General features: G+C 39.0%; 1 protein-coding gene across 5 annotated transcripts; it reads left to right on the top strand.

Annotated features, from left to right (window-relative positions):
• LOC109084568 (roquin-1-like) lies at positions 1-22,536 on the top strand. 5 transcript variants are annotated; one of them, XM_042770593.1, is made up of 19 exons: positions 1-173; positions 1,887-2,337; positions 3,516-3,636; positions 6,824-7,063; positions 7,168-7,343; positions 7,576-7,776; positions 7,886-8,018; positions 9,941-10,172; positions 10,266-10,493; positions 10,662-10,861; positions 12,513-12,940; positions 14,431-14,592; positions 14,687-14,833; positions 14,935-15,154; positions 16,140-16,227; positions 16,406-16,496; positions 16,617-16,751; positions 16,862-16,956; positions 18,280-22,536. In XM_042770593.1, the coding sequence occupies exons 2-19, from the start codon at positions 2,107-2,109 to the stop codon at positions 18,440-18,442; spliced, it is 3,291 nt and encodes a 1,096-aa protein (XP_042626527.1). In that variant the 5' UTR covers positions 1-173; positions 1,887-2,106; the 3' UTR covers positions 18,443-22,536. The 5 variants fall into 5 exon arrangements, with proteins under 5 accessions (XP_042626527.1, XP_042626522.1, XP_042626508.1 ...); XM_042770588.1 differs by having other exon boundaries at positions 2-173; positions 14,434-14,592; positions 16,137-16,227; XM_042770574.1 differs by having other exon boundaries at positions 2-173; positions 16,137-16,227.
• The last annotated feature ends 230 nt before the right edge of the window (positions 22,537-22,766 follow it).

The raw sequence follows: 22,766 nt of genomic DNA, 5'->3' as shown, positions 1-22,766 counted from the left end.
GAGGCGCCCGGTACTAAACCGTTTGTTTTTTCTCTTCCTCGATTAACTCGAGCGCTTGGCCGCTGCTGGTTAAACTCTCGAACTACTTCGGCAACCCGTTATAACGGTCGACATGGCGACCGAGCAAATAATCAAGAATTTTCTAAACAAAAGATGAAGATAGCCGAGACAGAGTAAGAAAGCGTGTGTGAGTGTGCATTTGTTATGTTGTGCTTGTGGCTTGCAGAATAGCGTATTTTTGCGTGCATGATGTGTTTCTGGGTGTGGACCGCGCACTGCTGCTAACTGCTAATCTGATAGCACGTTTGCAGCATTTAAGTTAGCCGCCCGGCTAGCCTTGTGTAGCTTTGACTTCTGCTACTTTTGCGTTTTCAGTCTGGTGAGGGTCTTAATTTGTGGTTAGTTCGTGCCATATACAGTTTTTGGCGTTGTCTTTGTAAGTAATTTGGATTTTAGCCTCGAATTCGATTGAAATAGCAATTGGGTAAGTTAGCCAGTGTAGCTTATTAGCTGAGGCAACGTTAGCTGAACTGAATGCTGTGTTTACACGGGCATTCGCGTACAAATATAGCTATTTACAGTAATTCATGCGATTCTGTATCTGCATCTAATCTTACCACATGTCATGTTTCCGCTACATTGGTTTGACAGTAGGTGGATAACAATCGAGTGTTATGTTCAGGTTAAGCGGTTGCCGTTTTACATAATCGCGGGATCTCTTGTGGTTTAGCCTAAACCGATATAACGTTACCCCAAAGATTGCATGTTTCGCCGTTATCCTGTGCCTTGCCCCCATTTCAACTCACACATTAGAAAATGTGAAACAAACACCTTTTGAAGTCTATTTAACTCATTGTCTATACTCAGACTTATTGTAAGAAATAGAGACTGTGTTTGCAGTTAGCGAATTCAGTCCAGATAGAGACAGGAGCCAGTGAGCATTGTGTTAGCTCCATAGCTAATGGAGATGGACTGTGGAGAACAGAGTAAATCTTTATCAGTTTGGTTTATTTTCGTCAGGTAAATGGTGTTTAATTTAACATGTTGCTATCAAACATGTACATATGAGGTTATGCAATGCTTATACATTCAGAATGGCTTGAACTATATGAAGTTGAGTGTATTGACAGACGAGTTAGCTGGGGGTAACGTAACGTTAGCCTGTTTACTTGAGGCAAAACACCACAGGTACCTAGAGTAACAATTAACTAATACATACCACCAGATTTCCCCCTCCCCCAAAATACAGCTGTTTTATTTTAAGGCTTTCTCAAATGTTGTATTCAAATATGCTAATTAAATATTGTTTAATTAATTATGCACTAATTATTATACATTACCACTGGATAAAGGATAAATGGTTCAAAATTCTTGTTTCATTTTGTTTACAGAGTTAAAGGATTTTGCAGAGAGGATTTTGAATCATTTTATCACTCCATAAATCGCAAAATACTATCAACAGCCAGAAAATAAAAAAAATAATAAAAATCATGTTTTTATAGCTCAAAATCTCCAAATTGACCAGTGCATGGAAAAAACAGTGGTTTTGCCTGTAGTTTTTTGCCTTGCTGATCAGATCAGCTCAACTGAATGCTTTTCAAAAATCAAGTAACGTTAAACCATCAATACTTATAAAATTCAAACTATTCTCATTATTTTTATACATCAACTGTTTTTTTGTTAGTTGTTTGTTTGTTTGTTTGGGTAGCAACAGCTGCCAGACGTGGTTGATCTACACTACGCCAGTTGGCTCCTGTATTTTACTGTGTAATTGTGTTGGTTAATAATGTGCATCATGTGAATCCACCACTAAAGATTAGATGACTAGATAGTGAGTTTTCTAATTTCCATATTTGTCAGATTAATCATCATCTCTTTTGTTCCAGGTTTCAGGTTTCACACCATGTGATGATCACCCGGGACGTGTGAATTTATTTAAGAACTCCTGTGTTCAGAAGATTTTTTGATTCCAGTGGAATCTTTCTTTTTTTTCCCCATCTATTATTCCCTTTTTGTTAAATGACACACCTGATCACACATACACCTGCACGCACACCCAAGAGATACCCCCCCACCCTTGTTTACATGTAGAGCAACCTTGCTACGATGCCTGTACAAGCTCCACAATGGACAGAGTTTTTACTGTGCCCCATATGCACCCAGACGTTCGAGGAAACGGTGCGCCGGCCCATCAGTTTGGGTTGTGGCCACACCGTTTGCAAGATGTGCCTCAACAAGCTGCACCGCAAAGCTTGTCCCTTTGACCAGACGGCCATCAACACTGACATCGAGCAGCTGCCTGTCAACTCTGCCCTGCTACAGCTGGTTGGTGGTCAGGTGAGGCATTTCGACTCCGTTTACAGAGTAGCATTACTAGGGCTGTGATGGTGGAAATTTATTACCATCGTTGTGGTAAAGGACCAACCACTGGCTGTTTTGGGTTAGTTCCTGTCAGTGTAATCACCATTCTATAATAATGTGCTGCATTAAAGCACGTGAAACACATCACTCACTCATAGAGATCAGAGATTGCATTGCGCACACACAGAAACATTCAGGAGCACAGAAACTTGTTGTCAATGTTACTAAAATGATATTTAGAAATAAAATGGCTTTGATAGCATACTAAAAAGCTACAATGACAAGTAATTAAAGGAATACTCCATCCCAAAATGACAATTTTGTAATTAATCACTTACCCCCATGTCGTTCCAAACCTGTAGAAGCTTTGTTAGTCTTCGGAACACAATTTAAGATATTTTGGATGAAAACCGGTAGGCTTCAAACTGTCCCATAAACTGCCAAATAAATAACAGTGTCAAGGTCCAGGAAAGTATGAAAGGCATCATCAAAATAGTCCACCTGCCATCAGTGATTCAACCGTAACGTTATGAAGCGACAACAGTACTTTTTGTACACAAAGAAAACAAAAATCTGTCTTAGACGTTTCCAACGATATATAGTTTGTCATGATTAGATAAGGATTTAATTGTAATATAGTGAAGTAAACGTAAGCGTCCCACAGAGGGGACGGGTGACAGTTAACAGCGATCTTCCACTCAGTTAAGACATTTATGTTTGATGTTGCTTTGCCATTATAAATCACCTGCAAAAAAAGAGTGAGATGTGCGTGACTATTTGGGAAGAGAAACGTGTGATTCCATGTGTAGTTCAATATCCTATTTGTGGGACGTCCGGTGACTAGATCGCAAGACAGAATACAAAGACGACATGGCTTAATCAAAATTTATGGGCTTCTTTACCCTACAGTCAGCACAAATCCAAATGTTTCTATATTCGCAATATCAAGTTGCTAAACTGTTATTTCTTTTGTAAACAAAGCTTTGTTCTTAACTTGTGTGCAACCGCTATTATTATTTATTTATTGCATACCATCGCTAGTGGTCTCCTGCCACTGTGGTGGTGCAGTTGTCGCACTCACCAGCACGGCCCTAAGCATAACCACAGTTTTTCAGATCACTGTGTGCTTAATTTAAGTTGTCTTTTTCTCTCAGGTGCCCAAACAGCAACCTGTGGCGTTCATTACATGTCCAGAGGACACCAAGCATTATGATGAGGCACGGCAGTGTGTTGAGGAGCTGGCCCTCTACCTCAAACCCCTCAGCAATGCACGAGGTAACTGACATGCTCTTAGTCAACTGTTTTTATAGTCTAAATAAAAGAAAATTGAAATAAAGTTGACCAAATATAGGGTTGAGAACCAAGAACCGGTTCTTATTCAGAAAAGAACTGGAACTGTGAGCAATTTCTAAGTTTCATCCTTGCGCCGTCGTTTCCTGTAAAGGATGTCACAAACCAAATAACAGAAACACCGCAGGAGCACAGAAACTTGTTTAACGTTACTAAAATAATTGTTAGAAATAAAATGATACATACTAACTCCACAGACGCGTAATTAAAGGGATACTCCATCCCAAAATGACAATTTTGTCACTGCTCAACACCCCCATGTCGTCCCACGACCTGTAGAAGTTTGTTCATCTTTGGAACACAATTTAAGATATTTTGGATGAAAAACTGGTTTTCAAACTGTCCCATAAACCGCCACGCAATAACAGTGTCAAGGTCCAGGAAAGTATGAAAGTCATCATCAGAATAGCCACCTGCCATCAGTGATTCAACCGTAACGTACTGACGCGACAACAATACACAAAGAAAACAAAAATCTGTCTTAAACCCAACGTTATAGTTCCTGAGTCAGATAAGGATTTAATTGTAATCGGAAGTAAACGTAGGCTGACCCACATGAGGGGACGGGTGACAGTTAACAGCGATCTTCCACTCAGTAAAGACATTTATGTTCCGCTTTGCCATTATAAATCACCTGCAAAAAATGAGTGAGATTGCGTGGACTATTTGGGAAGAAGAAACGTGTTGTGATCCATGTGTAGTTCAATATCCTATTCGTGGGAAGTCCGGTGACTAGATCGCAAGACAGAATAAAAAACCGACATCACGTCCAAATTTATGGGCTTCTTTACCCTACAGTCAGCACAAATCCAAATGTTTCTATATTCGCAATATCAAGTTGCTAAACTGTTATTTCTTTTGTAAACAAAGCTTTGTTCTTAACTTGTGTGCAACCGCTATTATTATTTATGTCAAAGGTATCGCTAGTGGTATCTGCCACTGTGGTGGTGCGGTTACGCACTACCAGCACGGCCCTAAGCATAATTTTCAGATCACTGTGTGCTTAATTTAAGTTGTCTTTTTTCTCTCAGGTGCCCAAACAACCTGTGGCGTTCATTACATCTTTCCAGAGGACACCAAGCATTATGATGAGGCACGCGCGGCAGTGTGTTGAGGAGACTGGCCCTCTACCTCAAACCCCTCAGCAATAGGTAACTGACATGCTCTTAAAAGTAGTCAACTTTGTTTATATAAAAAAAAAAAAAAAAATAAAGAAGACCAAAAAAAATATTGTAGAAATGATTTTTTATTAAAAAAATAACAACAACCATCAACAACTAATAATCTTCTCCTAAAAAAATTCTCTTGCGCAACACACAAAAAGCTGCTGTGAGCATCCCTTGTGCCGTCATTTCCTGTAAAGGATGTCACAAACCAAATAACACAAACACCTCCAATCACCTATAACAACTTATCAAATTACTTTAACTACACACACTCCACAGACGCGCGCGCCTCTAGAGACTGGTCTTTAAACTAAATGATTTTATAGGTAATTTACTACACATTGTCATAGGCCTATACATACTGTGTATTATTAGGCTAAGTTTGACTAAACACACTTGCTAAATGGTGTAAGCACACTTACTTTCTCATTTCAGATGTGTATGTTCTTCTAAGAAGTAATGATTTGTTATACACCGATTCAGACACTGACGGGCAGACCAACTGCTTTAACCATTCATTATAATGAATCGGCTCAAAGGATTCATTAGGTCGCGAATCAGACTTTAGCGGACGTGTTATGTGGGAATCCTGGCTGTTAGGACATCGCGAAAGATTTGTCAACACACGCACACACAAAAAACCCTTCATAACTTTTTTTTGCGTTTATTTAAATTAAATCAGCTTGCATGTGCGGAATGCTTGTCACAAGTTGTAAGAGAAGATAAGGCAACTTTTTTTTTTTTTGACTGCAATTCACACCCAGCGGTAATTCAGGAAAAATATTCTCTCAATGCACCACGTGAAACATGGATTCGGTCTTCTGACCTTTAGGATCAGTTGATTTTGATGCGAGGGAGAAAGCAAAGACAGAACTGAAGACGGAGAGTGCGCACACGGGGGAGGGGTGCTGTGCTCGTTCTCTCCGTCACTCCGTCTGTAGCCTGCTTCACTCACAAAACCCAACTACAGATCAAATAAGGCTTTGGCGGAACAAAAAATCGTTTTGGCTGCCGCCAAAAAATTTTCAATGTAGGAAAAACCCTAAGTATGAGGGTTAGGTTATTTAGTGTACAGGTCATTTCAAGAGTGCTAAACAAAATGATAGAAAATATTTATTTTCATGCATTTTAAATGTTTAAAAATGTGGAAACCACTCATTGCACCACACCATCTCCTGACTGCATTATTATTTGTAAAATAGGGGCTTTGTGGAGTGTGTGTATACATGGTTATAAGTATAACAGTTTATATTTAATTAATTTAGGGAAATGAACAAGTGTATTAGCCCTCAAGGGACTGTTTGGCCAACCAGCATATTCCTGCTTGAAAAGCAAAATGTTATTGATAGTGTAAAAAACATCAACTATTTTACAAATAATAATGCAGTCAGGAGATTGTGTGATGCAGTGAGTGGTTTCCACATTTTTAAACATTTAAAATGCATGAAAATAAATATTTTCTATCACTTTGTTTATCACTCTTGAAATGACCTGTATACTAAATAAACTAACCCTCATACTTACATAACAATAGCAGACTATTTATTTAATGAATTACTTCAGTCTGTGTGCATTGAATTTATTAAATACACGAGTTTCACAATTTGAGTTGAATTACTGAAATAAATGAACTTTTCACGACATTCTAATTTATTGAGATGCACCTGTATCCTTCGATGGATGTGAAGAAAGTGGGGGTGTTTCAATGGACTTAATGATTGGAGAAATACAACATGTCACCAGAGAGAAGTCTGTAATTTCACCAGAAGATTGAGTCAAATGGGCTCAAAAACTTTTCTTTTTTTTTAATTACCTGCTTTGATTAATCATTCACTGTAACTTCAATTAGATACATTAAAAAAATAGTGTGAATTTTCTTCTCATGCCAACTTTAAGCCAGAATTATGGGAATGGGCAAGTGATTGCATATTTTTGGCTGTATCTAGGAGTGGGGTTGAATAATGCTGCTCAGAGCATGCTCAGCCGCCCTATGCAGAGGAAGCTGGTGACTCTGGTGCACTGTCAGCTGGTGGAAGAGGAAGGACGGGTCAGGGCCATGCGGGCGGCCCGTTCTCTGGGTGAAAGAACTGTTACTGAGCTCATTCTGCAACACCAAAACCCCCAGCAGCTCTCCTCCAACCTATGGGCTGCTGTCAGAGCCAGAGGCTGCCAGTTCCTGGGCCCCGGTAAGATAACACTAAGCCTGTTCATGCCAACATGAATGTTCATCACAAAAATTCAGTCTTGTGGAAGTTATAGTGTGTTATATGTTGCCTTTTTTAATCTACAGCCATGCAGGAGGAGGCACTAAAGCTGGTGCTGTTGGCTTTGGAAGACGGATCCGCTCTTTCCAGGAAGGTTCTGGTCCTCTTTGTGGTCCAGAGACTGGAACCAAGATTTCCTCAGGCCTCCAAAACCAGTATTGGACATGTAGTTCAGCTGCTCTACCGTGCCTCCTGCTTCAAGGTAGGTACCCTTACTTGATCTCATCTGAGCTTTTCACAAGCATCTTATAAGAGTTATTTTTTTATTTTTTTATGATAAATGTTTTCTAATTCATATTCAGATCTGTTGCTATTCATTTAATTCTGTTGCTCTTAATGTGCAAATTAACTTATCCATCACTTCAACAGCTTATTCACAATACCATTATCAGCTGTATGTCTGAGGTTTCAGTTGAATCTCTTCTGTGTTGTAGGTGACTAAGCGAGATGAGGATTCATCGCTAATGCAGTTGAAAGAGGAATTCCGCACGTATGAGGCACTTCGGCGAGAACACGACTCTCAGATTGTTCAAATCGCAATGGAGGGAGGGCTGCGCATCGCGCCCGATCAGTGGTCTTCTCTGCTGTATGGAGACCAGTCTCATAAGTCTCACATGCAGTCCATCATTGACAAGGTATAATTGCCGTCTGTTTGTACGGCTTGAGAATTTCATGCACTCTTTCAAATGGCATAAATAATGTGTCTCAGAATAATTGAGAAAGGGAGTACTGTTTGTCTTTCAGCTGCAGACCCCAGCATCATTTGCTCAGAGTGTGCAGGAGCTGACCATCGCACTGCAGAGGACGGGTGACCCTGCCAATCTCAACCGGCTGAGACCTCACCTCGAGTTACTCGCTAACATCGACCCCAGTCCAGGTTTGCTAAGACAGACAATTCAAGCTCAATCCTGATATATACATAAACTAGGGCTGTGCGATATGGACAAAAAAAACCTATCACTTTTGCGATTTCGATTTTAATCACGATTTTGACGCACACAGACATGCTTTACAGTCATAAATGCATTCAGTATAAATTTGAAACATATTTCCAAAAGAAAACCAACGAGAGCTTTATCAAAAAGTTGTAACATGCCTCTAGAACAGACATAAGTCAAAATAAAAAAAAAGTAGGGTGACCATATGCGCCGTTCATACGGGACACGTCCCGGCCAGGATTTTAATATTGCCTAAAACATCCAAAGCAGTTTGACCAATTACATGCAGGTATTATACATAATCGACCAATCGTGGGGCTGCGCGTGAGAAGGTGAGATCTACAGGGAACAATCAAAGCAATGCAAATATGTACAAGTGTTTGTTCGTTCGTTTGACAGCAAAAAGACAGCAAAGTAGGTGCAAAAGTGATCCGAAAGCATAAGGAGCCATCTGCTCTGCTCTCTAGCACTCATGAATGTCGCACAACGATCGACCTGCAAACAGCAAAAACCTGGATATTTTAGGCAATATTAAAATCCTGGCCGGGATGTGTCCCGTATGAACGGCGCATATGGTCATCCTATCACTAAGTAAAGATTTCAAACAAAATGTCAATAGACATGGCAAAAAATAAAATAAAACCCGTGTCCAGGGCTTTTTTTTTTTTTTTGCCATGCATTGGTCATAGAGCTCATTGTAGCGGTGCATCAGGTGCTGAAATATATTTATTGCCCAAGGCTCACACGCACTCCGTTTGCAGTGCGTATACAGTATGTGTGTGCGGTGCAGAAGCAGCAGCGAGAGCGCGTTATTGTAACGCGAAAGCACATTAAAATAATGCGCGAGTGCGAATCTATCTGCTCGCACGCAGATTTCCTTTGTTTTGTCACAAAACGAGACACGCGTGCTCAGATACACGCTGCTCTCGTCCGGAGAGAGTGCGCGCAATTAAAACATGTCTCCTCTCACTCACTCACTCACTCACTCACAACTCTCTCTATGCTCATGCGCTAGATATTCATTCTTTTCGCACCTTTCGATTTCTAACCTTTTCTGTTCACATCTTTTACCGCGTGCATTGTGAACGTTCTGATCCATTAACATGGGCTCGGAAAAAATATGCATCACAGACAGAGCATGTGAACTTGGAGTTATGCATATGCCCAGTCTGTTCTGTTCTCACGCTCCATTTAGGTGCGCTGCATTCTGACTGGATCGGATAGCATACTGCGGGAGGTCGGGACCGCAGAAAATCGTGCTATAAAGCGATTTAGAAATCGCGCACGCTCAAATCACGATTTTATTACGATTTCGATTAATCGCACAGCCCTAACATACACACAGAATTACAGTATTAGTCTTGGCAAATATTCACGTAAACATAAACTATTATGTTTTAAGTGAACTTTTGGTTAACTCTTAGTGAAAAACATCTGATGTGCAACATTATATTAGATCTGTATATTACAGTAGGTCTTAGGGCATTTGTCTCATTAATGTTAATCAAACAATAAAAGAAAAGAGGGAATTACTAGTGCTCTTGATTAAACTGCTTTATTTGTAATGAATACACTGAAGACTATGTAGTGTATTTACATGTGACATGTTTACATCCAGCTTTGGTGAGCATAAGACATCTTTCGAAAACATTGACATTTTTTATATAACTAATAATACAATGAAAATAATATAAAAATAGGATATATTTGTGGCGTTTTTAGGGTGTCTGATATATACTGTGAAACTTTTTTTTTTTTTTTTATGAAATTACTCCTACTGTAATTTAAGGTTTAAGGTCATACCACCCACCCCTAGAATGCATTAGAAACATCTGTACCTGTTCGGTACATCTTTATTCAGATGCTCCTCCTCCTACCTGGGAGCAGCTGGAGAAGGGGCTTGTGGCGGTAAAGACGGTGGTGCACGGCCTAGTGGACTTCATCCAGAACCACAGCAAAAAGGGTGCCGACACGCAGCAAACTCCACAGCACAGCAAATACAAGACGTACATGTGCAGAGACATGAAACAGAAAGGAGGCTGTCCCAGAGGAGCTAGCTGCACCTTCGCCCATTCTCAGGAGGAGCTGGAAAAGTGAGTGCCCTTGTAACATCTTGCATATCTGGTTAGTGTTAAACCAAAAACTTGCTTAATACTCAGAATCTCATTTGCTGTTTGCTTCTGCAGGTACCGTAAAATGAACAAACGCCTTGCTGCACGAGTGCCCTGCACCCCTGGCCTGCTGTCTGAGGAGATGGTCCTGCTGGATCCTGGGCGAAAGGCCTCTACACTTACCAATGGGGCCCCTCTTCCCCAGCTCATCCCCAGAGGCACAGACCCCTCCACATATGACCTCTTACTCAAGCCCAAGATGGATGCCACTAGCCTGAGCGCTCCTGGGTCACCACCTGACACGTAAGCCTTTGTTTCTCAGTTTGGCTTCTAGTTCCCTGCTTTTCTGTCATGACTAAAGTATCTGAATTGTTTTGACTATAAGAGCAACAGCAAAAGTGCTGAGATAGTGAGAAGTGCTTAATAGGCTTGGCTTTAACAGACTAATTTCTGCCTCTTGTCTCACTTAAGTTTGGATAAATCTAGCTTGGCCCTGACTCCCTACCCTGTGCCTCACCCCAGGGCGGAGCACTTACCCATGCCCAAGCAGGTGCCAGTCATGGCCAGAGGTGTGCCACAGATGTATTCACAACAGCAGCACGAGCTCTTCTATCCAGAACCCGGCAGACCACCTCCCTCAGGATCTCAGTATGATGCTCAGTACCCAACAGGTGATTGGATTTGCTCATATGGATGGTTTCTGGTTATGAAAGTCTTCTGCTCTCAAGATTCTTGGAGCTCTTTAATTCCATCTAATACTGTGTCCTAACCAGGTCATTTCAAAAAAGGAGTAAAAGATGAATGCTGGCTATTGCCGAATAGCTTTATGTTTCCACCGCTGGAACTTTACCCAGGAACTAGGGACTTTGGGCTGGTACTCGGTGTGTTTCCACCGCAGGAACCAGGATCTAAATAAAGTTCCGGGTACAAAATTGCCCCTCAGAAAGTCCCTGCTCGCGAGGTAGTACTTTTTCAAAGTTCCGGAACTTTTGGGGGCGGGACTTGGGCGCTGAGCATGCTGATTGGTTGAGTTCACGCAGCACTGTGATTTCAACCACCATTTATTCGGATCATTTTCAAAATATTACTGTTACCGTGTCATGAAATGTAGTTTTAAAAGTATTTCAGGCGAGAATGTTGTTGTTTAAAACTCAAATCTGCAGTTTATTTATAAAGACAGCACCTTTTTAAAAATGTGTTTTGCCGATTTTGGAGACGATCAGCTCCACGTGATCAGTGGGAGCTCAGTGTTCATGTATCCGCCGAGAGCAGTCTCAACTCGGCTAGACCTTCTGACATTTGCCGCTGGCTCTGATGTCTCTCTAGTGGTTAAACATAAAATATAATTCGTTTTGGGTAAATCTAACAGGTAATCTTTGGTCTTCGTTCAATTTATCGTTGTTAATTAAAATAAAAAGAGGCGATTGATATAATATTTTGTTTCATTGTAATGGCTGTATATTTACACATTTCCCTGAACTAAGTACATTTCTGTGACTGTTATATTATGTTTAAATGAAAACGAAAGGAGGCAGTGGTATTTGAGATCCTGTTTCGTCTTATTGTAAATATACAGTGAGGAAACTTGCAGTAGCCCAGGCGCGCTGACTGATGTTATTGCTGCTGTTTGCAGAATTACCGGACTTGCATCCTCCCGTCTGCGGGAGATCACACTCCCGAGTCGAACTCGCAAAGTCCGAACTACCGATTATGCAAGTCTGAAATTGTACATTGTATTGAGAAACGCGCACAGACCTACGTCACCAGACTATTTGCCTAATCTTCACGGTACTTTAGACTGTGGTGGAAACACAGAAAGCAACAGGTCTGGGGAAATAGTTCCTTGGGAAAAAAGTTCCTGGTACAATTGTCCCGGGTAATTTCCTTGGAAACGCGGCATTAGATTTTTGTTGAGGGAATCAGGTCTTTTTTTTTTTTTTTTTTTTTTTTTTTTTAATTGCAGATTTATTATTTGTATTAACAGATAAAACAATAAAATGCTAAAAACTGAAAAGTGAATTCAGTCATCACAACATTATAGTGTACATAATGAATAATGGATATTCATTTAGAGATTTGCTTAAGGGGATAGTTCACCGGAAAAAAGGAAAGAAATTGCTGATAATTTACTCACCCTCAGGACAATTAAGATGTAGGTAACTGATCATGTGCAAGTGCAAATCTTCTTAATTGCTTAATATTTGACATTCTAAATCAATGTTTTGTCAGCCATTCATTCCAATCGAAATGTTTATTACACCAATTATTTAACTGAATATTAGTTTTATTGTTATAATGCTCATAATCTTTGTGTTCTTACAGGCAACCCCTACCCATACCAACCTCCACAGTATGTCCCTCCCCGCTATATCCGTAATCCACCTCCCCCTGGTGACTCTGCAGTGCCACCTTACCCAGAGCCCTACCCAGGTTACGTCCCAGATCGCCAATATCCAAGCCACCACTCTGGTCCCCCTTTCTCAGCCCACACATATGCACCAGCTTCCCATTATAGTCGCAGACATGGACACTATCATGTACCCCCACCTCAGTTTGCCCCGCCCAGAGACGACTTGGTCAGGATGAGCCCGGTTCCTCTGGATGTTCCACCGGCCGCTATGCCTCCACCTCCAGCAGGGGCTGCAGGCTCTCTGTACCACCCCCAGGAAGCATCATCCAGAGACAGATACCCACAGGACGGGTACTATCCTCCTGGACCGCACCCCAGCCAAATGAGGTCCCACATAGGAGTGAGTTCTGTTCTTGAGGTTTTTGCATGCTAAACAGTAGTTCTCCTTGCTTGATATGCATGCTATAACATTTGTTGTTTACAAATAAGGTTTTATTTAATGAACATGATTTTAATATTATGTTTAGTATAATATTTATTGCTATTTTCCAACGCATTGACTTTAATATAATTCATACAAAAAATATAACTTGAAGTTGTTCTTAATACCTTTTATTTAAATTTTTACAGCTTCCAAGAAAACAATATAGTAACGTATTATCATTATTATATGATATATGGATGTGTGTGTGTGTGTGCTCAGGTCCTTTGAATAATGTTAGCAGATTTAAATTTTAATTGTAGTAAAGGTAAATGCTGATATTACCATTTAATGAAATTACTAGGATTATTAAATGCTTTAAAATACGGCTGCAACAACTAATCGATAATGAAAATAATAGACAACGAATTTCATTATTGGTTAGTTGCATCTACCCACCGCGAAACATGAGAATGCTTTATTTTAAACAAAAATCTAGGCTCGTCCTGTCAGGCGCTTTGACAGATGACTTTTTTTAATAGACAAAATCATGTGCTGTTTAATGTGTGAGATGTTTCCTCAGTGCATAAACTGCATTTAACTGTAATATCCTTTTGTGTAAACATTACATATTCAGGTGTATGTTTCTATTTTGCATGAAGGCTCGTCCTGACAGTCTGTGTTAAACTTCAGACTTTACTGAACGAGCGCCGATGCGTGCACAGACAGAACACAGTAAAGAGGGAGAAAAAAAATATTCAGCACAATAATATTAATTTAGCTGATATATTTGTTATCGGATGTTAAATTTAGGTTCTAAAGTCCACATGTAAAAGTATTTTATGATAGTAACTGTAAAGGGATAACAGAGTGTGATTGAATATAAATGTAAGACGTTTCTTACATTTACAGAATAAAGAAATGATGGGAACCGGTTGCTGTGTTCACAGTGAATGTGTTTGTGTGTGTATTCCAGCAGAACATTTCTCTTATCTGTTAACACTCAATTTGTGTTTTTTTATTAACTACATTCATAATATAGGGAATTAAACTGAACATAGACAATTAAACTGTCCAAACTCACCATTTAAACTTAAACTTACAACTCAAACACACAATTAAAACCATATTAAAAAAAATTCATAACACACAGACATATTCACCATATAGTATGTTTTCATAGCATTCAGTTGCTACGTTTGTTTTAAGGACAGCATTGGGGAGGTTCTGGAATAGTGTGTTTTGTCATTTTTAAAAAGAGGCTTTTTATAAATATTTACTAATCGTTTATCAAAATAATCTATATAGCAGCCCTACTTTAGAATTATTTTCCATTGTTAGTTTATTTTAACTAATGTTAACATACGGAAACATGCTGTAAATTTAGACCATTTTACTTTGCACCTCAACCAACTCAAGTCAGTTAATCAGTGTAAATCTCCCAATCTGATTTATATGTTCTCCCCCAGCAGGACCCGTATAGCCGCTCTCAGCCCAGTCTGGATGACTTGCATCGCAGGCGCAAAGAGCTGCTTGTCCAGCTAGAGGAGAGAAAAGTCATCTCTCCTCCCCCCTTTGCTGCCTCCCCGACTCTCTCTACACACCCGTTCCCCAACGACTACCCTCGGGAGGTGAGTCCTGAACAACATCCTGCTGTCCTTCATGGATCATGAATATAGTGCTTAACATTGCTCTTTTTCATTATTGAATTCTAAATGTCTGCAGTATTTGGAGGACGGCTCTAAAGCCTTTGGAAGTCGGGAGCCGGACTACGCTGGGCAGTACTCCCCCTGGTCATGTGACACCATAGGATCATACATTGGCTCCAAGGATGCTAAACCAAAAGATGTCAGTAGAGCTGTGGAGATGATGGCAAGTGATCTACCTCAATCTTTGTGTTTCCATTCATCAGTTAAGACTATCAATAACAGAGGTTTTGTTTGTCGTTTCCTTCCTGTACTGTCCTACAACAGAATGCAGAGGGGAAAGTTCTCCGTGAACCACCACTGGACACCCAGCGGCGCTCTGCAGAAGCCAAAGACGACGATCCCATCATTCCCTTTGGTCCTCTGCCCACAGTGTCTCCTTTTGGGGCCATTTCACGTACCTCTAAAACGGGTTACCAGACCACTGGGCCTGTACAGGCCATAGCATCCTCACAGGCCTCGGTCTCCAAACACATGACCATGACAGGTGACTGGACATCTTTATAATACCTAATACTTAGTCAAACATAGGAATAGGAACTTGCCTGAAAGGTGCCATTAACAAGTTTTAGTACCTTTAGTACTTTTGTGATTTGTTATAACCGATTCATTTAAAAATCTGCTCACAAGTTGTTAATGAAATACTATTGGAGTATTTTAGTATGGCCTGACTCGGTAAAAGTGCAGAAGTTCAAACTAGGGATATTATCGTTAACTAAAACCATAAATAAAACTAAAACCAAATTTTTAGCTACCCAAGGCAGTGGTTCTCATTTTTTATGTAGTTTGTTAAAGTAAACAAAATAACTTAAAAGTAACTGAAATAACTTAAACTAAGTGAAGTAAAACCTCATGAATTTTTAGTTTTAGTCATGAAACCACTAAAACTAATAACTAAAAATTAATGAAGACTATATTAACATCTTAAAAAAAAAACAGTAAAATTTAGCTTTGCGATTGGACATTAAAATGTAAAAATAAAATCTAATTCAAAACATTAACAAAAAGTATAATAGTATACCATAATACTAACATTACTTTGGTTCAAGCACTGTTAACAGAAAAAGAACAATATATTTAAACAAAAATAAAGGGTAATTTGTATACAAAAAACACTTCTCATTTCCCAACCCTAGCTGTAAAGCAGGCGCCTTCTGCCAGTCTTCAAGAATGATCAGTAGAGATTATAATTTGGTTCAGGTTCACTTAAAGAGTTTTTGAAGATTGAATTGAATTGTGTGCGCTGTTGATTTAAGGTGCAGTCATATTTACAGTTGTTCTGCAGATTTCATGGGCAAAATCTAGTCACTTCAAAAGGAATCCATTTGTTTAGGAATTTTTGGCCAAAGTTTGCCACACATAGAATCTGGAATGCAAAATCACAATTTTGCAGATATTTCAGTAATATAACTGCACTTTTAGACTTTCATTGTTCAACATTTGTGGAAATGTCAATTTTCTCCTCACAGCAGACTATCAATATGGAAACCACAGTGGATGGGGAGGAGCGTCGTACCCTCAGCACCAGAGCATTAACTCTCAGGGACACTTCAGTGAGCGGTACTGAACTTTGCCTTTTACACTTCCAGAGCAGAACGAGAAAAGATGCATTATGGCAATAATAGATATTTTCAATTAAAATATAATTGAATAAAAATACCCCATAATAGTTTTGTTTATTTAGTTTATCGTTTAATGTTAGAAAATACAAAACTTTGTTTTTCCATGTTTTTGCCAGTCTGCCAGTGTCTGCCCCTGACCGCGAGCAGCTGAAGATTGAGCTCCAGCAAGTCAACCAACAGATCAGTCAGCAGACCCGCAGCATGGAGGTGTGTATGAAATCTCCATCCAAATTCATGACTCACAATGTACAGCCTTATATTCATGTATTCTTATTCATATAGTCTTATATTCAGTAGTATTAATAAACCTCTCACATGCACACACAGGCGTGTGCGCTGGCATCTCAGCCTGCGGCTGGAGTGAAGTGGTCTTCAGGTGGCACTGTGTCTAGTGAGCAGCTCAGCCTGGAGCTTGATCACGTAGAGCTGGAGATCAAAAAGAGAACCCGTGAAATTGCCATGGTGAGTCAAACTGCCACCGATAGCAATTTATTTTCATTGTGAGGTTATTTTTTTGTGCAAGTGTTCATATATTCTCATATGACTAATTGAACATGTTCCTATGATTGAAGGAGAGCCAGGTGGCCCATGAATACAAGCTGAAGGCCACTGAGAATGGGCAGAGTGACCATAAAGCCCAGCTGGAGGAACTCTCTTTAGCATTGGGGTGAGTGGGGAAAGAGGCCACTTTATTACGCTACTTTTCCATTGTTTTTCTCTATAAACATGCACTAGACCAGGGGTGTCCAAACCTGCTCCTGGAGGGCCACTGTCCTGCAGAGTTTAGCTCCAACCCTGATTAAACACACCTGAACCAGCCTTCCTAGGTCTTCAGACTGACTAGAAACAGAGTGACTCAGTCAGCTCTTTAGTTCAGTGATCAGGGAGTCGGCCAGTTTAAGGGCTCTCAATCGTGAAATCCTTCCAGTTAACTGGAATGTTCATTCCCTGAAAAATCCTACAATGCACTGCAAAAACTATGGAGCACTAATACTTACTATGCTCCCTTACCAGAAATTACATCACATGAAACAAAACACACAAGCCAACTCAAATATAATGAGATAGAAGGTTTGAAAAGAAAGAAAAAATAATGTCAGTTACATTTTTTTTTTTTATTTCACTGCCCTCTCACATTTCTATATGCAAAAGTGTGTTCTATCTGAACGGCCCCCAACAAACAAATGTTTTTCCTCTAAAGAACTGGCAGATATCCAGTTAGATTAAACGTCACCTTAAAGGACTCAGTCCTGTTGAGTACTGTTGGATCTTTTTTTTTTTTTTTTTTTTTTTTTTTTTTACTGGGATATTATTTGATTTGTACTGTTATGTTCATATTTGAACATTTTCCATTTTTCACAACTGGTATTACACTACTTTTATTTGTAATGCATTATGTATCTAAGTTTGCCTACAGAAACGCAGACTCTAAAAGTAAAATAAACTTAATTACATTCATGTAAACTTAAATGTGAATCGAACTAAGAGCTGTTGATTAATTTACTGTCAGTTTAGTTAGCTAAATTAGCTGAATTTAATAAAGAAAAAGTTAAATTTAGTTAGCTGAACTGAAACCTGATTTTAATTAAATATTCGATTAATCTTTCTAATAATGGTTAATTAGTCAATTATCAAAATATTCGCCTGTATACTTAGAATTACCTTTAAATTTCAAAGTTAATTATAAGTAAACTTATAGTAATTTATGTAGACTTAAAATGTTTTTAAAAATTTAGAAAATTTGATTAAGTAATCAAAATGCAGCCCTAGATTGAACCTAGATCTCCATTCTACATCTGTTCACTATTACACTGTGACTTGTTAGTCTTTTATAGGCTCAGCAGTCTACTCCCTCAGGCTACCATCAGCAAAGACCTAAAACAGCCCCTTTTGTTGTCTGTTTTCATGTTGCTCTGTTAGCCAGTAGGCATGTTTGAATTGTTTCCACAGAATACACTCTCTCTAAATGTTCTCCTCTTCTCTCCATCAGTGAGGTGTCTAATGGATCCAGTGGCATGAAGCCAGCCAGTAGTATGGGTGGATCTATGCTCTCGCTGACCAATAAGACATCATCTCTCACCCTCTGCTCTGCTGACCAAGCAGCGAGTAGCTCAGACCTTCAAAAGAATGGTGTTGTTCACTCTTGCTCTTAAGAGTACAGACACACACACACAGAGACAACCTCTCCAGAGGTCGATATTCCTTCTCAGAGGGCTTTTAAATTAATCTCTTGACTAATTCGAACCAGTTTCAAGAGACACACGATGTGTTTTTAATATTCAGACGGAGCTGATATGAGGGACACACATTCACACACACACACACACACACACACACACACACACACACACACACACACACACCTGCATGCTGCTACATGCATGCACCGACACAAACTTCTGTTTTATTTAGAAAAATGAGCAGTATCTGCCGTGATATAAATTTTCTTTCTTTTTGTTCTGTGAATGAGCTTTTTGTTTTAATGACTTTTCATCGCCTGGAAACCAGGGCATCTGAATAATGCTTACTTTGTTTTTTCCCCTCTATATCAAGAAAGAACAGTCAACCAAAAGCTAGCACAGACAGGACGACCCAAACTAGTGGAATCAAAACGAGAATAGAGCGCACTTTTTTTTTTTTTTAGCATTGGGGCTAGTTGCTGATTGTGCGGTCAGGGCTCTGTGGAAATGGTCGACTCCCTGGATCTCTGCAGCCTTGAATATGATCTGACTCACCAGGTTTTGAAGTAGCATGGAGAACCTTTTATGAATCCATTTTTATGGACTGTTAACACAGGTCTCCCCACATGACACACGATCGTGGCAGTGTATCGCTGTAAAGCAGTTCAGTTGGGCTCTGGATGACACAAGGGGAAGAGATAATCAGTTGTCCGGTTTGGTTTAATTTATGGTTTGGCTATATAACCGTTAAGGAATTTGTAAATGTGTGGTGACACGTGTCTAAAGCATTCTGTTTTATAGAATGCAAACGATGTTTTGAAAAATGAGCACTTTTTTTTTCTCCATGTTTTCCATGAGTGTGTGCTTTTTAGTAGAAGAGGTGCAACACTTCCCTTGTGTTCTTCAGAGCTCTGTGGTTGGGATAAGTTTTGTTGCTCCCAGCGCCACAGTCATTTCATAAGATTACAGCCTATTAGGAAATTATTTCATCATTTTTCCCTAACTTCTGTGAAGTTGCATATTTGTCTCTCCTGGTCGAGTTTGCATATTCGAGTCTCGCCACTAAACCGCTGCGTAGAAGTACACCAGGGCAGTAGTTAGACAACGCCAGGTCCCATAGCGCTAAATGACCGCGTTACAGTTTTGACTGGAAAAAACAAACAAACAAACAAACAAAAAATTGTTAAAGGGATAATTCAACCAAAAAGGCAAATTCTGTTATAATTCAGTTACCTTCAAGTTGTTCAAAATCAATATTTTTAAGGAAAAATATTGTTTTATGGACACAAACTGTTGGAACATTCTTCAGGATGTCTTTTGTGGTCCACAGAAGAAAGCAAGTTGTGATGGTGTGGAACGACTTGAAGGGAAATAAATGATGGCATAATTCTTTTTGGGGGGTGGGGGGTGAACTGTCGCTTTAAATAAAAATCCAGACAGATGATCATTATAGATGAGCTTTTTAATGTCTTAGGTTTCCTCCGTATAAACTCAAAATTAGTTTGGAACCAGTTCTTCAGAAATGATTATGAATTTCTGCAGAAACGCGACTCATGAATCGAGGCCTGTTGAGTTTATCCTCCATCAGCCTGCTTTGACTTAAATGTTTTTTCACAACATACTCAATGACTGTTTCCAATTGAGGCCCCATAAATGAAGAGAACAAGATTATTTGAAGTCTGAAGTCTTCCTATAGTGATGACATTCTTCACGTGTGACATTTTGTTCTAGTCTCTTGAGACCAACTATGATATACAGCTCCAATTTTGGGTGCAACCTCTTAACGTGTAAACTTTTGTGGGTTTTGTGTTATAGCCGTGGTGATATAGTTGATTTCTCTTATTACAATGACTTGTAATCACGGTCATTATTTGATGTTCTTGCTTGTCAAAGAGCAAACGCAGCCTTTTCAAGCAGTTGCCGAGATTGAAATCGAGCTGTGCCGACATGCAGAGATGATGTCAACCTTACTAACATGTGATGTCCATCGCACTCACTGGGAAAATTCTCCATGCTAAATTGTTACCTCCTCCCTCTCCTCGACGTAGAAATTGATTTCTCGTAGTGTTTTTATTTCATGCTGTTGATGAAGGTCCCATGAACTAGTTAAGGCTTTGCCTAATATGAGATGTGCTGTGTAGCTCATGTTTTAGCTGAGCTTCTTGCTTCCCTTCTGGTGGATCTGGCCTCTGATTGGATTTAGAGCTTTCCACATTCTTCTGTGGTTCAAGGCTGCTTTGTAGCCCAAGAATTAAAGTGAAATTCATAAAAAGATGTCCAGGTCACATTTCAGCAAGTAATATAAAGGAAAAAATGTATAGGGCCGATGATGTTAAAGCATATCTTTCTCCCCCAAATGTTCATGAATTCCTATCTCATTATCATAACTTCAATATATTATATAGTATGCTTTACACACAAAAAAAGTGATTTTTAGTTAAATCTGTGTAAATGTTATACATCAACTACTAGACTTACTAGCATTTATTAATTGTGTATTTTTTTTGTATTCATTTACACTGACAAAAAAGGAACTATACTTTTTTTCAAGAAAATGTCAATGCAATATAAATACTACTATGATATTTTTATGAAACTTGTGTGATTTTATCCCATAATAAATATGACCTGGGCATGTTCTTTCTAGATATTTCTCAGTTCTGTGCCACTTCACTCATCCAATTAGCAATTATGCTCAGTGATCAACTTTCAATATTAGGTAAACATTTTTCTAAATTGAGGAACATCACACCAGGAGGATATAATGTGCTTAGTGAATTCCCTTTTATATTCAAATGGGAGGAAAACGATTGCAAACCCGTTCAATTTGAGCAGGATACGTTTCGATCCAGTGGCTTATCTTGACGTCTCATCGATTGAGGTGTGTGAACATGGCTATGCATAAGGCTTTCATACGATTTCTGCTCAGGAGTCTGAAAAAGAGAATTTTTTCCTCCTCCCTGCAGTTATTTTCATGAGTTAACATGCTCACGCCAACGCTAACATCGGATTTTCTTTGGCTATGGTTAGGTGCAAGCGGTAGCATGACGAGCGTTCTGTTTCGCATTGCTAATTGTTGATACAACAGGCAAACGTTTAGCCAGCGTTCGGTGTGCTGAGATTTTTTTTTGTTTGGCTTTCACACAGTGCCCAAAGCTGTATTAACGTAAGCATTCTCGAGGGATGCTGCTTTTATTTGAATCTTTGGGTTGTATGGGAATGTGCTATCTTGTATTTAATATTTGGCACTTGCTTGGGTGCTGTAGAAGGTTTTTTTTTTTTTTTTTTTTTTTTTTTTTTTTTTTGTAATGATCAGTGATCTCACTGAGCTAATTACTTCTGCGTGGATATTTTTCGTTTGTTTTACAAATTAGTGTCAACCATCCACACATAGCGACTTATGGGAAACGACTCAGTAAGGTTCATTTACAGTTTTGTGCATGAGGGTATTTTTCCTCAAGTGAGAAATTGCAGGATAATGTGATTTTCTTTGTTCCTGATGGATGATATTCATAGCTCTGACTGGATTGTGTCTGTTTTGAGCAGACCTGTTGAATTCATTTAAATGAAATGCAAATTAACTAATTTTGAACCTTATTACACCGTTATGACTGTCTTTTTTTGTCGTTTTGTTTTATTCCTAACTTTTTGGGAAATGTAATAGCTTTTTTATGATTACTTCCAAGTTGTCTTGTAAAATCTCTTAAATTAAGGTACAGGCTCAATTTCAACAAGGAAAGGTTTTATATATAAATATATATTATACTCCATTAAGGAATGTTTAGAACCATCTTACTCCAATGTGGATGTAGCCATTATTATGCCATTTTATGACTTTGTAAAAGAATTCACTGTGTGAAAATTGGTTTGCATTTTTGTATAATACAATCTGCTTTTTTGTTTGTTTAAAAGGAGAGAGGGAGGTGAAACTGGATGTTAGAGAGCAAGATTAAAAAAATAATAATTTAACAGAAACCTGTGATATTGAGAAGAAAATGTAACTTGTGTACAACAATGATTCGAAATGAGAGGGATGGAATAAACAATATTGGTAACACTGCTATAAAGATGTGTGCTGGCTCCATTTTTTGCGATTTATTTCAGTTCCAACAGTGCAGTTTCTGAGAACCTCAAACACAGTATTACATGAGTGTGTAAAATATAAACGTTGCTAAAAAAAAAAAAAAAAAAAGGCACCAACAATTCGACACATTTCAGCATAATATACAATCAACATGGGAAACAAGAACATGTCATAACTGATATAACATCCTTTCAAAATCAACTTGATTTTTTT

This window comes from Cyprinus carpio, chromosome A2 (assembly GCF_018340385.1).
Source record: "Cyprinus carpio isolate SPL01 chromosome A2, ASM1834038v1, whole genome shotgun sequence".
NCBI classification, from domain to species: Eukaryota; Metazoa; Chordata; class Actinopteri; order Cypriniformes; family Cyprinidae; genus Cyprinus; species Cyprinus carpio.
Note: the sequence above shows the minus strand (reverse complement) of the source record. Positions and strands in the feature narration are given on the sequence as shown.